At 38.1% G+C, this 14,697-nt stretch overlaps 1 protein-coding gene across 2 annotated transcripts in view; it reads right to left on the bottom strand.

Annotated features, from left to right (window-relative positions):
* The window catches only part of LOC135202401 (E3 ubiquitin-protein ligase SMURF1-like), a 160,411-nt gene that overhangs the window by 37,061 nt on the left and 108,653 nt on the right, over positions 1-14,697 (bottom strand). The window contains exons 4-6 of one of the 2 annotated variants that reach the window (XM_064231792.1): positions 7,326-7,459; positions 1,465-1,625; positions 1,007-1,107 (exon numbers count right to left, since the gene is read on the bottom strand). In XM_064231792.1, coding sequence (XP_064087862.1) covers positions 1,007-1,107; positions 1,465-1,625; positions 7,326-7,459 — 396 coding nt within the window. Of the gene's footprint in view, positions 1-1,006; positions 1,108-1,464; positions 1,626-7,325; positions 7,460-14,697 lie in introns of those variants that run through there. The other variant, XM_064231793.1, reaches the window with a different exon arrangement.

The following is a 14,697-nucleotide window of genomic DNA, read 5'->3' as shown; positions in this document are numbered from 1 at the left end:
GGATGTGGTACTGAGATGGTAAAAAACAATCAGGGCTGACATACAGTTACTCTATTACGTCCACTGGTTCAGTACTGCCTCATGGACATATCAAAATAATACTATGTAATAAATCAACAATGTTAGTCATAAAACTGTCAAAGTTTAACACACAAAAAGTTACTTAAACAACTTTATCTCCTTGAAAGAGAAAAATTAATTGTAAGAAAACAAAAACTTCAGAGAACATAACATTGAAAGCAGTTCTGTGACGGAAAAGCTGTAATATTTCCCAACTGTTGATTGTTAAATGAATATGCAGACATTTCTTATTCATCCATATAATTCCAGTTACTTTATTCTGTATTCTTTCGTCACTTCCCTAAAAAGCAGTCCTGAAAAACTTCTCATGGATTTCCACATATCAATAAAAAGCTGGCTTTGAACGTTTCAGGTGTTCAGAGAGAGAGAGAGAGAGAGAGAGAGAGAGAGAGAGAGAGAGAGAGAGAGAGAGAATTTGCTATGGCATATGTCTAGTATCAACAAACTGCATTTAAAAGCTATCAAAAAGGGAAATAAAATTTTTGTTGTATATAAAGCAATAAGCCTTGATAGCAATTCACTAACTTGGAGGGCAAATATAGCTCTCTCTATTGTTGCTCCTAAGTCCTCCTTTATGAAGCAAGCGCAATTTCCTTTTCTAGACAAACCAACTTCTCTGTTATTAGTCAAAGATGATTACACATTTGCATCCAATTTAAAGATTTTGAAATCAGCACAATGAATCCACATGCAGGAAACAGTTTTAAGAATATTCTCCCTTGTGTTACAAATGCAAAACAGCATCCCCAATGCAAAACTTATGCTGTACTACATGTACTCTGCTGACATTCTTTTCATTCAAAATGAAATTGCAAATGAAATTGCAAATAAAGAGTTTTGACTTGAAGCAAAAATAAAATCTCTAAGAACTGCCAAAATCAAAAGATAGAAGATTATAAACTGTAATTAATACACTTTTACATACATAACATGTGCTGGTACAGTAGGACGCTCCCATGTTGTGGTTCGGTCATGATGGTTGACGTAATACAATCTGCCATTCTGAGTTCTTCTCTCTTCCCATCCCTAGAAAAGTACATCAGGATTCCATTAACAACAGAGCATCATAAATCATAGATATCTGTCCCACAATGATATGATTGGGTAAATTCACTAAAAACATACATAAAACATTACCCTGAAGATAATACATTATAAAAGATAAGTCATGCAATTTCAAAATATATTGCTAATGCCTTCAAATATTCAGTTATCATAAAACCCTTTGCAGTTTTACTTCTCAACACAAGCCATCACATAAACTTTTGACACAATCTACAGAAAGGAAAATTGTAGGACGTTTGCCCTAATACGTAAATGAATAATCTCCTAACAGTGCCATGGAGAGAAAAAAAAAGCATAAAAGAATCTATTCTCCTTTACCTCAGGCAGATCGTCAGGCGAGGAGAGATTTCCTAGTGTGTCGACAACAGCATTGTGAGAGCCAGTGCCTCGTCCATCCCTGGACATGAGTGACACAACGATCTGACCTCGAACTGGTTCGCAGTCCTCATTCCCAGCACGTGTGAGGTCCAAACACTGATCTGTTGAGAAGTTTTTGGACATTAGGTCACATGAAAATGTTTTGGTATGTTAGGTCACCTGAACATGTTTTCTTGTGTTAGGTTACATGGCAATGTTTTCTTATGTTAGGTAAAGTGAAAATACTTTCTTATGTTAGGTCACATGAAAATATTTTCCTGTTAGGTCACTTGACAATTTTATCTTATGTTAGGGCAAGTGAAAATATTTTCTTAATTTTGGTCACATAAAAATGCTTTCCTATTTCAAGCCACCTGAAAAAGTTTCCTGGTATTATATCATGAGAAAAGTGTATTTTTTTTGTGTTGGGTGATAGGATGTTTTTCAAGGTAAAGTGGTAAGAAAATTATTTCTCATGTTCAGTCACAAGAAAATATTTTCTATCAATGAGTCACATGACAATGTCTTCTCTTGATAAGTTACAAGAAAATGTTTTTTTTCTATAAGTCAAATGACAATGTTTTTTTTATTAGTTACAAGAAAATGTTTACTTTTAATAAGTCAGAAGTAAATGTTCTCCTTAGATAAGTCACAAAATTTTGTTTTAACAATAACTCCATAAAATGTTTCCTCAACATCTACGAAAATATTTCTTGAATAAAGGTGAAAAACTTTCAAAGTAATTTTCTTTCATGATAAACATCAAACAAAATCACAAATACAAATGCTTCACAAAAAGGGCAATTAGTATCCAAAAGAGCAATGCAGCTGTTTTATTCCATTACTCCACTAATTTTTACCATCTCTCTTCGTTTTACTATTGTCTAATGGACACATGTGCTTCAGTATGTTCAGATAAGTGCTATCTTTATGTATTTCAATAACCTCTCTCTCTCTCTCTCTCTCTCTCTCTCTCTCTCTCTCTCTCTCTCTCTCTCTCTCTCATGCCTTTCCTCATATGATTTTCTTATCTGATAAAACTCCAAAACGAAAGTGATAAATACCATTGTCCTCTTGAGCTATGTAATTACCCAAATTCTGATAAAATAAAAATAAACCTCTCTCAAGGACACACTTCTAATAAATCAACTTTAACTTTTGAACTCTTTACCTCAACACACACATTCCACATAGCAAATGTTAAAATAATTTCTTACAGATTAGTTTTCATGCCATTGGTTACGTTCATACTTGAAAATAAAGCCACTAAACAGTAATGCTGCTTTATCTGACACTAAACAGTACTGGTGAAACTGACACTAAATAGTACTGTTGCAACCGACTAAAAAGTACTGGTATATCTGTCATTAAACAGTATGGTGTGTGCCACTAAACACCACCTGTATATCTGCTGCTAAACAGTACTGGTGTAGCTGACACTTAATAATAGTAGTACTGGTGTACCTGACACTAAACAATACTGATATAACTGACACAAAACCATACTGGTGTATGACACTACATAGTACTGGTGTATCTGACACTTAATAATAGTGCTGGTGTACCTGACACTAAACTATACTGATGTATCTGCTACTCAATAGCACTGATGTATTTAACACTAAATAGTACTGGTGTATCTGACACTAACTACTGGTGTAACTGACACAAAACAGTATGCTACTGGTTTTTCTGACACTACCGAGCACTGGTGTAACCGACACCAAACAGTGCTGGTGTATCTGATAGTACAGTACTGATGTATCTGACACTATACAGTACTGGTTTGTCTAATAATAAAAAGAACTGGTGTAATTGACACTAAACAGTACTGGTGTATCTGAAACTACATTGTGTTGGTGTATCTGACCCTAAATAGTACTGGTTTAACTGACACTAAACAGTAATATCTGACACTATTAGCACTGGTGTATCTGACACTGGGGAGTATGGGGTTGATTAGAAGGCAAAGTACCGGGAATTATGTAGCAGCTGCATCCATGTAAGGATGGATACATAAATCTGGTTGTCTCTGGATCACCCACCTCTCAAATGTGACTCCAAGTAGATGTAAGTGAACTACATTGGTCACACCCCAGTAAACCATCTCGGCTGACGGGCAAAACCATCTGAGAGTAGAAATGAATACAATACAATGTGAATAGAGGACGTCACCTCTCAGTTCACAAGTCTGGAACAGTTGATCTGGCACATGATCCAAAAAGGACACTGGCAGAGAAAGTGTGACAGCAAACTGGCGTGGCCCAGTGAAGTGAACCTGACGCATAGAAGGGAATCGGTTGCCATCATGGTATGGGACTGGAGACCCAACCACGTACTACATACTCCAAGACAATCATGAACCAAAACCAAACAATCTGGCCAACAGTGTTAATGGGGGCACTGGCAATTGTCAGGTCAGTGCAACCTCGCTCGGTAGGGAACGCAGAGATTTGCAGTCGGATCCAGACCATTATCATGCTAATAAAAGGAAAAAGAATAAGAGGAAAAAAAGGAGCAGAACCGTAAACAACTCTCAAACCTTGGTGAAGGTAACAATGACGACAACAGTGCCGGCAGTGAGGATGCTGACGATGCTAGTGGAGTAGAGGATGGTGTTGGTGAATCAGGTGGAAGTGGAGCTAGTCTAGACAATAGGTAGAGGAACAGTTTTAATAACAGAAGCAGGATAAGAATAGGCACGTGGAATGTGAGAACAATGAGCCAGACTGGCATATTTGAGGAGGTCGGGAAGGAAATACTGCGAATGAATCCGAGTATCCTGGGATTGAGTGAAATACGATGGAGAGGAGCGGGAAGGACAGAGAGTGAAGACCACACCCTCTACTTCTCTGAAGGAGATAGACTTGTGAGGGGAGTGGGTATTAAGGTGAGTAAGACAATATCAGGATGCATTTTGGGATACTGGGCAGTGTCTGATAGAGTAATTATGATGAAAATAAGGGGTCATCCATTCAACACTAACTTCATCCAAGATTATGCAGAGGAGGAAGTTGATGAATTTTATGATCAAATAGCAGAGGCATTGGAGCAATGTAAATCACAGGAAATCATCACGGTGGTGATAGAAGATTTTAATGTGAAAGTGGGTAGTGACAGATTTGAAGATCTGGTTGGACCGTTTGGACTGGGTGATCGTAACTTTAGAGGAGAGAGATTAATTTCATGGTGTGGTGTAAATGAGTGTGATGTTAACAAACATGGTTCAACAAACACCCTAGACTACTCTGGACATGGAAGAGCCCTAGAGAAGGATGTAAAATTCAAATTGACTACATAGCCATAAATAAACATTTTAGAAATGCTGTAATGGACACTAGAACATTCCCGGGTGCAGATTGTTACAGCAATCATGTTCCAGTAATAGGAGATATAGCCCTGAAATTGAAAAAAGTAAAGAAGAAGAAAAAAGAAAGAAAGATGACAACTGAAACTTCTCATAACAGATGAACAACTTAAGGAACAATACAGAGTGGAAGCGTGTAACAGATAGTGAAGAACCTTTAGAAGGGGAAGAGGAGAGGAACTGGATAGAGATTGGAGAAAGTTAAGGATAGCATTTACTGAACCAGTAAAAGAAAGGGTACCTAAACAGGAAAGAAGAGGAAGACAGAGATGGATGACTGACTCAATATTAGATAGGATGGAGGAGAGAAGAATAAACGAAGAAAACGACCCTCAGAGATATGAAGAACTAAACTTGGAAATTATACACGCTTGTGATGCGGCAAAGGAAGATTGGATTAATGAGCAGTGCAGGGAAGTGGAAGAACTGGAAAGACAGCATAATATTGACAGCATGCATAGAAAGATATAGGAGGTAGTGGGAAGGAAAAGATTAACGAGAGGTAATGTGATTAAAAATAATTGTGATGGAAATTGAAGAGGTTTTGAAACGTTGGGAAGAATATGTGAAGGACCTTTTTGAAGATAATAGGGGGTGAAAAACCGAGACTACATACATATACCTATGCATGGACCTGATACTCTAGACAATGAAATAATCAGTGTAATTAAAAGTTTTAAGAAAGGAAAAGGATCCAGGTAATGCTGAAGTTATAATTGAAATGATATTAGCAAGTGGAGATTTTGGATTAAGAAAAATTGCAGAGTTGGCAAGGATGATATATGATACAGGTTACATACAAAATGAGATGTACAAATCCATCTTCAGAGTCATACCAAAGAAACCTGGAGCAGTCAAATGCAATCTATATAGGACCACCAGCTAATGAGCCAGATAACAAAGATAATTCTAAAGTGATTTTAAAAAGAATAAAAAGAAAACTAAAGCCAGAAATTGCAGAGGAACAATACGGATTTGTAAAGGGGAAAGGAACAAGAAACACAATTTTCATCATGCGAATGTTAACAGAAAGAGCAATTGAAGTTCAGAAAAATGTACATATATGTGTGTTTTATAGATTATGAAAAAGCAATTCATAGAATGAGGCACACTAAGTTGGTAGAAATACTACAAAGAATAAACGTAGATAGCAAGGACATCCGACTCATTACCAACTTATACTGGAGTCAAATGGCAGCAGTCAGCATTGACAACTTATCAGAATGGGTGGAAATAAAGAGAAGAGTTCGCCAGGGATGTGTAATATCACCAGATCTGTTTACAATATATGGAGAGATAATCTTGAGAAGTATACAGGATATGGAAGGGATTAAGATCGGAGGAGTAAATATTAACAACATCATATACGCAGATGATACAGTAATCATTGCGGACACAACTGAAAAACTAAAATCATTAGTGGACACACTTAACCAGGAGTGAAAAAATGGGACTGAAAATTAATGTCAAGAAAAACGGAAGTTGTAGTTGCATCAAAGAATCAAGAGCCACCAAATTGTAATATATTGATAAACAAAATAAGTATAAAATAAGCTAACAATTTTATTTACCCGGGCAGTCGACTAACACAAGATGTGCGCAAAACAAGATATTGAGAGGAGGATTCTGATAGCTAAAAACTCTTTTAAGAATATGAAAAATCTTTCAACAAATAAAAGAATTGGAACTCAAACAAGAACATGAGCTCTGAAAGTGTATGTGTGGTCCACCCTCATGTATGGACCAGAGAGCTGCACAATCACCAGGGAATTGAAAGCCAAGTTGAATGCAGCTATGTGGTTTTGTAGAAGCTGAGAACATCATGGACAGACAGAGTGACAAATGAGGAGGTGTTCGCAAGAATTGGAACAGGGAGAGCCCTTGTAAGAGAAATCACGAGAAAGAAATGAATATTGTTGGGCATATAATAAGTGAGAAGATATAGCATTTGTGCCTTACTGGAGGGATAAAGGGGAGGAGAGAGAGAGGTAAACAAAGAGTAAAATACTTGGACAGTTTGGTGGGGGACTTGGATGGATATTACACTGTAAATCAACTAATACAAGCAACTAGAGATCGAGAGAGGTGGAGGCAAATGACCACCAACGTCCAAGACACGGTACTTCGATAGATAGATAGTATCTGACACTACACAGTACTGGTGTTGTATGAAACTAAGCATTCTGGTGTATCTGATGGTAAATAGTACTGGTGTACCTGACACTAGTACTAGACGCTAAACAGTATTGGTGTTTCTGACACTTAACCAACTATCACAAAATGCTGGATTTGGAAAAGAAATAAAATAACATACGCAGAGTACTTTATACTACACAGTACTTGAGCAGAGTACACATTATATTACTATCAATGCCTTATACATATATAACTATAAACAAGTCAATACACAACAAGCGTCATAGACGTCAATCTCACGAAAACGCAGTATACTTACATCCTGTGTCCTTTAACCTGTGGATGGCAGATGCGACGATTCGGACACAGCCCAGGAATCCACTACCAGCCTTCTTGTGGATCTTTCTGCGGTTCCAGACGGATATGTGGATGCCGTCCCCTTTCCCCACATACCTGCAGGTCGAGACAATATGTCGTCATTATCTTCCTGTTTGATACAACTTCATTGTATGGCTTCTACTAAGCGTGTATGAGAGAGAGAGAGAGAGAGAGAGAGAGAGAGAGAGAGAGAGAGAGAGAGAGAGCACGCTTGACCTGTTTCCACCTTAAAACAGTTATGCTAGGCATAAACTATTTTCCTAGTGAACATACAAGAGGATCTTACAGTGTTTAACCAGTCTAAAGATACAGTATGATAAAAAAAGGGAAAAAAACAATGGAATCTAAAGACACGCTCATCCTTAAGCTGAATCGTAACAAACACTAAGTTGATTCAAGGCCACAAAGAAACTTGAGCAATACAATAAATTCTCCATTTACGAAATAAGATCTTCGGACAATGTTTGTTTGCAAACTGCAAAGTTTACAAGAACCCCAAATGCGTTAACAGAAAAATCCAGTATTGTATTTTGAATTGCATACGTAAGAAACCATATTACCAACCAATCCCCCCCCCCCCTCTCTCTCTCTCTCTCTCTCTCTCTCTCTCTCTCTCTCTCTCTCTCGAGTCCCGTTAACCATTTCAGCTGCCCCCAACACAAAGCTAGACTACTCCCACACCTCGCAAAATCACTACCCTGCAACGACCAGCATTCTCTCTCTCTCTCTCTCTCTCTCTCTCTCTCTCTCTCTCTCTCTTTCTCTCTCTCTCCTGGTGGTATCTACTTAAACCATCTACAGCCACTCCCGGGAAAAAAGTTGTGTAGGGGAGGGGAGAGCGAGGAAAAGGGGAGGAAGAGGGGGGGGGGGTTTGTGTGGGGTGGGGAGGGGAGGGGATGGTGGGGGGGGGGGTTGAGAGGTTGCCCACGAGATCCATACTCGTTCCACCACTTCTCGATGTCCCAAGTATTGTGGATGATAAGTTATGCAACCACAAAGAGAGAGAGAGAGAGAGAGAGAGAGAGAGAGAGAGAGAGAGAGAGAGATCACAACGGTTCCCACGTCAGTGCCACAAAAAAAAAAAAAAAATGAATTCCATGAAGTGCTTCGGGAGTATCTGGGATAGGTGAGGACAAGCCAATTATAACCTCGGTATCATTTTCCGAACGAACAAACTTCCGCGGTAGAATGAGTCCCGTAAGTCTCTTAGTTAATGCAGGCAGGTCATAAAAAAACTATTATTCGCGTGTCATAACTACTGATAGTTAGCACTTCATTAAAATAATTCATGAGTCATCATATTGATAGTTAGTACAATATCAAAAGAATTAGCGAGTCACCACTATTGTTAGTTGCTACATTATCAAAATAATTCGTGAGTCATCACTACTGACAGTTATTACATCATAATAATTGTTGATAGGAAGTCCATTACAAATAAGAGTTTTCTGTAACAATACTTTTTCCTAATGATAACAAAAACTCCTTTTTCCAACTATCAATATAACCTTGAATTCATCCTCCTAAAAATAAGTTCACAATTACATTAATTTCTCTCGAGTGCATTTTAAATCTACAGTCACACACTGACAGCCTCAGGTTTGATCCAGTTGTCTGACTATCAAATCAATCCACATGATGTCAGAACTGTTTAATTCACGAGGGCCGGAAAGTTCGAAAGCTCTTCAAAGGAGCAAGTGCTGGTAAAACAATGCATACAGAGCAATACTGATAAATTATCATCATCATTCTGTTGAAGAAAATGGCAGAATTAAGCAAATTTATCTTAATTCTGCCATTTTATTCAACAGAATTTGTTAAAAAGAGGGTCTCTTCCGAATTATTATTATTATTATTATTATTATTATTATTATTATTATTATTATTATTATTATATTAGAAGGAAACAGACCGTCTCTTAAAGAAGTCTTGTGAAATAGCATGGCTGCATAATTGGATTTGACCTGTTGACTGGTTTACCAGGCCAGAACTATATCCTCTTAGCCATAGATGGAATAAAAGTGTGAAGATAATTGACTACTTTATGTGTATACACTTGGAATCTATGTGCTCTTGCACATTTATCATTCACGTTCATTTTACTCCATCTGTGACAAAGTGGAAAAAAGTTTACTCTTGTCAGCCTTATGTCATCGACTTGGATCCTCAAAGAAGAGGAAAACACTGATCTTGTTAATAACTTTGCACGCAATAATTTTAGGATCTTCGAGAAGCATTTTCTATTTATCTATTCATTTATTTTTTTCTTTTCATAAGTAATCTCTTCTTTATTACGTCTTTTTAATGAACACTAAACTCTCCGTGAGCTTGACTTTCAAGTCATTGGTCCCTGAGGCGGGCTTCTTCCATATGAATAAGGTTCATCTTCTGAATAATAATAATAATAATAATAATAATAATAATAATAATAATAATAATAATAATAATAATAGAAAAATGCGCCTTAGTCAACATACAAAAAGGCAAAGTAACGAGAACTGAAGGGCTAAAGCTACCAGATGGGAGCAACATCAAACACATAGATGAGACAGGATACAAATACCTGGGAATAATGGAAGGAGGAGATATAAAACACCAAGAGATGAAGGACACGATCAGGAAAGAATATATGCAGAGACTCAAGGCGATACTCAAGTCAAAACTCAACGCCGGAAATATGATAAAAGCCATAAACACATGGGCAGTGCCAGTAATCAGATACAGCGCAGGAATAGTGGAATGGACGAAGGCAGAACTCCGCAGCATAGATCAGAAAACCAGGAAACAAATGACAATACACAAAGCACTACACCCAAGAGCAAATACGGACAGACTATACATAACACGAAAGGAAGGAGGGAGAGGACTACTAAGTATAGAGGACTGCGTCAACATCGAAAACAGAGCACTGGGCAATATCCTGAAAACCAGTGAAGACGAGTGGCTCAAGAGTGCATGGGAAGAAGGACTAATAAAAGTTGACGAAGACCCAGAAATATACAGAGACAGGAGAAAGACAGAAAGAACAGAGGATCTGGCACAACAAACCAATGCACGGACAATACATGAGACAGACTGAAGAACTAGCCAGCGATGACAATTGGCAATGGCTACAGAGGGGAGAGCTAAAGAAGGAAACTGAAGGAATGATAGCGGCACAAGATCAGGCCCTAAGAACCAGATATGTTCAAAGTATGATAGACGGAAATAACATCTCTCCCATATGTAGGAAGTGCAATACGAAAAATGAAACCATAAACCACATAGCAAGTGAATGCCCGGCACTTGCACAGAACCAGTACAAAAAGAGGCATGATTCAGTGGCAAAAGCCATCCACTGGAGCCTGTGCAAGAAACATCAGCTACCTTGCAGTAATAAGTGGTACGAGCACCAACCTGAAGGAGTGATAGAAAACGATCAGGCAAAGATCCTCTGGGACTATGGTATCAGAACGGATAGGGTGGTACGTGCAAACAGACCAGATGTGACGTTGATTGACAAAGTCAAGAAGAAAGTATCACTCATTGATGTCGCAATACCATGGGACACCAGAGTTGAAGAGAAAGAGAGGGAAAAAATGGATAAGTATCAAGATCTGAAATAGAAATAAGAAGGATATGGGATATGCCAGTGGAAATCGTACCCATAATCATAGGAGCACTAGCACGATCCCAAGATCCCTGAAAGGAATCTGGAAAAAACTAGAGGCTGAAGTAGCTCCGGGCCTCATGCAGAAAGGAGTGTGATCCTAGAAACGGCACACATAGTAAGAAAAGTGATGGACTCCTAAGGAGGCAGGATGCAACCCGGAACCCCACACTATAAATACCACCCAGTCGAATTGGAGGACTGTGATAGAGCAAAAAAAAAAAAAAAAATTATAATATACGTGCAAATAGACCAGACGTGACGTTGATTGACAAAATCAAGAAGAAAGTATCACTCACTGATGTCGCAATACCATGGGACACCAGAGTTGAAGAAAAAGAAAGGGAAAAATGGATAAGAATCAAGACCTGAAAATAGAAATAAGAAGGATATGGGATATGCCAGTGGAAATTGTACCCATAATCATAGGAACACTAAGCACGATCCCAAGATCCCTGAAAAGGAATCTGGAAAAACTAGAGGATGAAGTAGCTCCAGGACTCATGCAGAAGAGTGTGATCCTAGAAACGGCGCACATAGTAAGAAAAGTGATGGACTCCTAAGGAGGCAGGATACAACCCCGAACCCCATACTATAAATACCACCTAGTCGAATTGGAGGATTGTGATAAAAAAAAAAACAATAATAATAATGACTACCACCCAGTCGAATTGGGAGACTGTGATAGACCAAAAAAAAAATATAATAATAATAACTTTAAAGACACCGAATGTCAGGCCCAGTGGCTTTCAGGGACTCATTTCATCAAGCTTTTCTTCTGAAGTTCAGTTCAAGATTATGATTTTGTCAAGGATCAAATGTAATGTTCGCGGTTCCATTTTGCCTACATGGTTCACGATCATGAAAATAATGCATGTTCAATTCGTGACCGAAAATTAATAAAAAATGACAAAATTAAATTGCTTGCACTATTCTAAAACCGTACGAGGAAAACCATAATTATTATGATAATATTAAGCACACGAACCCGATTCATATGGAAGAGGCTCACCACAAGGACTTGATATTCAAACTTCCAAAGAATATGATGCTTATTTGAAACATGTAACAGAAGGTAATGGGAACTACAGAAATAGATCAGTTATTAGAAAAGAAATACTAAACTAGACAATTAATAAGTAAATATATAACACGGCAGGTAAATTATTATGATTAAGTTGCAAATATATGACTGAGTTAATATAAAGGTAATAAAAACAAGCTAAAAAGAATCAAACAGCTATGAAGAAAAAACACATCGGCAGTATCGCGTCCTATCAAGTATTACTCCAGCACGTGACCCTGTCACGTTTATCATACACACACACACACACCACAGAGAGAGAGAGAGAGCACACTAAAGCAAGCAATACTATCAATTCAAACTCACAAGAGGATCAATTGTAAGGTTTCATGTCCAGACCCTAAAAGAAACGCATAAAAACATCAACTAGCTAATCTATCAGAGCACTGGGGCAATATCTGAAAACCAGTGAAGACGAGTGGCTAAAGAGTGCATGGGAAGAAGGACTAATAAAAGTAGACGAAGACCCAGAAATATACAGAGACAGGAGAGACAGAAAGAACAGAGGACTGGCACAACAAACCAATGCACGGACAATACATGAGACAGACTGAAGAACTAGCCGCGATGACAATTGGCAATGGCTACAGAGGGGAGAGCTAAAGAAGGAAACTGAAGGAATGATAACAGCGGCACAAGATCAGGCCCTAAGAACCAGATAATGTTCAAAGTATGATAGACGGAAATAACATCTCTCCCTATGTAGGAAGTGCAATACGAAAAATGAAACCATAAACCACATAGCAAGTGAATGCCGGCACTTGCACAGAACCAGTACAAAAAGAGGCATGATTCAGTGGCAAAAGCCCTCCACTGGAGCCTGTGCAAGAAACATCAGCTACCTTGCAGTAATAAGTGGTACGAGCACCAACCTGAAGGAGTGATAGAAAACGATCAGGCAAAGATCCTCTGGGACTATGGTATCAGAACGGATAGGGTGATACGTGCAAACAGACCAGACGTGATGTTGATTGACAAAGTCAAGAAGAAAGTATCACTCATTGATGTCGCAATACCATGGGACACCAGAGTTGAAGAGAAAGAGAGGGAAAAAAATGGATAAGTATCAAGATCTGAAAATAGAAATAAGAAGGATATGGGATATGCCATGGAAATCGTACCCATAATCATAGGAGCACTAGGCACGATCCAAGATCCCTGAAAAGGAATCTGGAAAAACTAGAGGCTGAAGTAGCTCGGGCCTCATGCAGAAGAGTGTGATCCTAGAAACGGCACACATAGTAAGAAAAGTGATGGACTCCTAAGGAGGCAGGATGCAACCCGGAACCCCACACTATAAATACCACCCAGTCGAATTGGAGGACTGTGATAGAGCAAAAAAAAAAAAAATTATATATATGCAAATAGACCAGACGTGACGTTGATTGACAAAATCAAGAAGAAAGTATCACTCACTGATGTCGCAATACCATGGGACACCAGAGTTGAAGAAAAAGAAAGGGAAAAATGGATAAGAATCAAGACCTGAAAATAGAAATAAGAAGGATATGGGATATGCCAGTGGGAAATTGTTACCATAATCTAGGAACACTAATGCACGATCACAAGATCCTGAAAAGGAATCTGGAAAAAACTGAGAGGATGAAGTAGCTCCAGGACTCATGCAGAAGAGTGTGATCCTAGAAACGGCGCACATAGTAAGAAAAGTGATGGACTCCTAAGGAGGCAGGATACAACCCGAACCCATCTATATATAAATACCACCTAGTCGAATTGGAGGATTGTGATAAAAAAAAAAAAACATAATAATAATGACTACCACCCAGTCGAATTGGGAGACTGTGATAGACCAAAAAAAAAATATAATAATAATAACTTTAAAGACACCTAATGTCAGGCCCAGTGGCTTTCAGGGACTCATTTCATCAAGTCATTTTCTTCTGAAGTTCAGGTTCAAGATTTATTGATTTTGTCAAGGATCAAATGTAATGTACGCGGTTCCATTTTGCCTACATGGTTCACGATCATGAAAATAATGCATGTTCAATTCGTGACCGAAAATTAATAAAAAATGACAAAATTAAATTGCTTGCACTATTCTAAAACCGTACGAGGAAAACCATAATTATTATGATAATATTAAGCACACGAACCCGATTCATATGGAAGAGGCTCACCACAAGGACTTGATATTCAAACTTCCAAAGAATATGATGCTTATTTGAAACATGTAACAGAAGGTAATGGGAACTACAGAAATAGATCAGTTATTAGAAAAGAAATACTAAACTAGACAATTAATAAGTAAATATATAACACGGCAGGTAAATTATTAGATTAAGTTGCAAATATATGACTGAGTTAATATAAAGGTAATAAAAACAAGCTAAAACAAGGAATCAAACAGCTATGAAGAAAAAACACATCGGCAGTATCGCGTTCCTATCAGTATTACTCCAGCACGTGACCCTGTCACGTTTTTTATATTCATACACACACACACACACCACAGAGAGAGAGAGAGAGAGAGAGAGAGAGAGAGAGAGAGAGAGAGAGAGAGAGAGAGAGCACACTAAAGCAAGCAATACTATCAATTCAAACTCACAAGAGGATCAATTG

This window comes from Macrobrachium nipponense, chromosome 30 (genome assembly GCF_015104395.2).
Source record: "Macrobrachium nipponense isolate FS-2020 chromosome 30, ASM1510439v2, whole genome shotgun sequence".
Classification (NCBI taxonomy): Eukaryota; Metazoa; Arthropoda; class Malacostraca; order Decapoda; family Palaemonidae; genus Macrobrachium; species Macrobrachium nipponense.
This window is presented reverse-complemented; position numbering and strand designations above follow the sequence as displayed.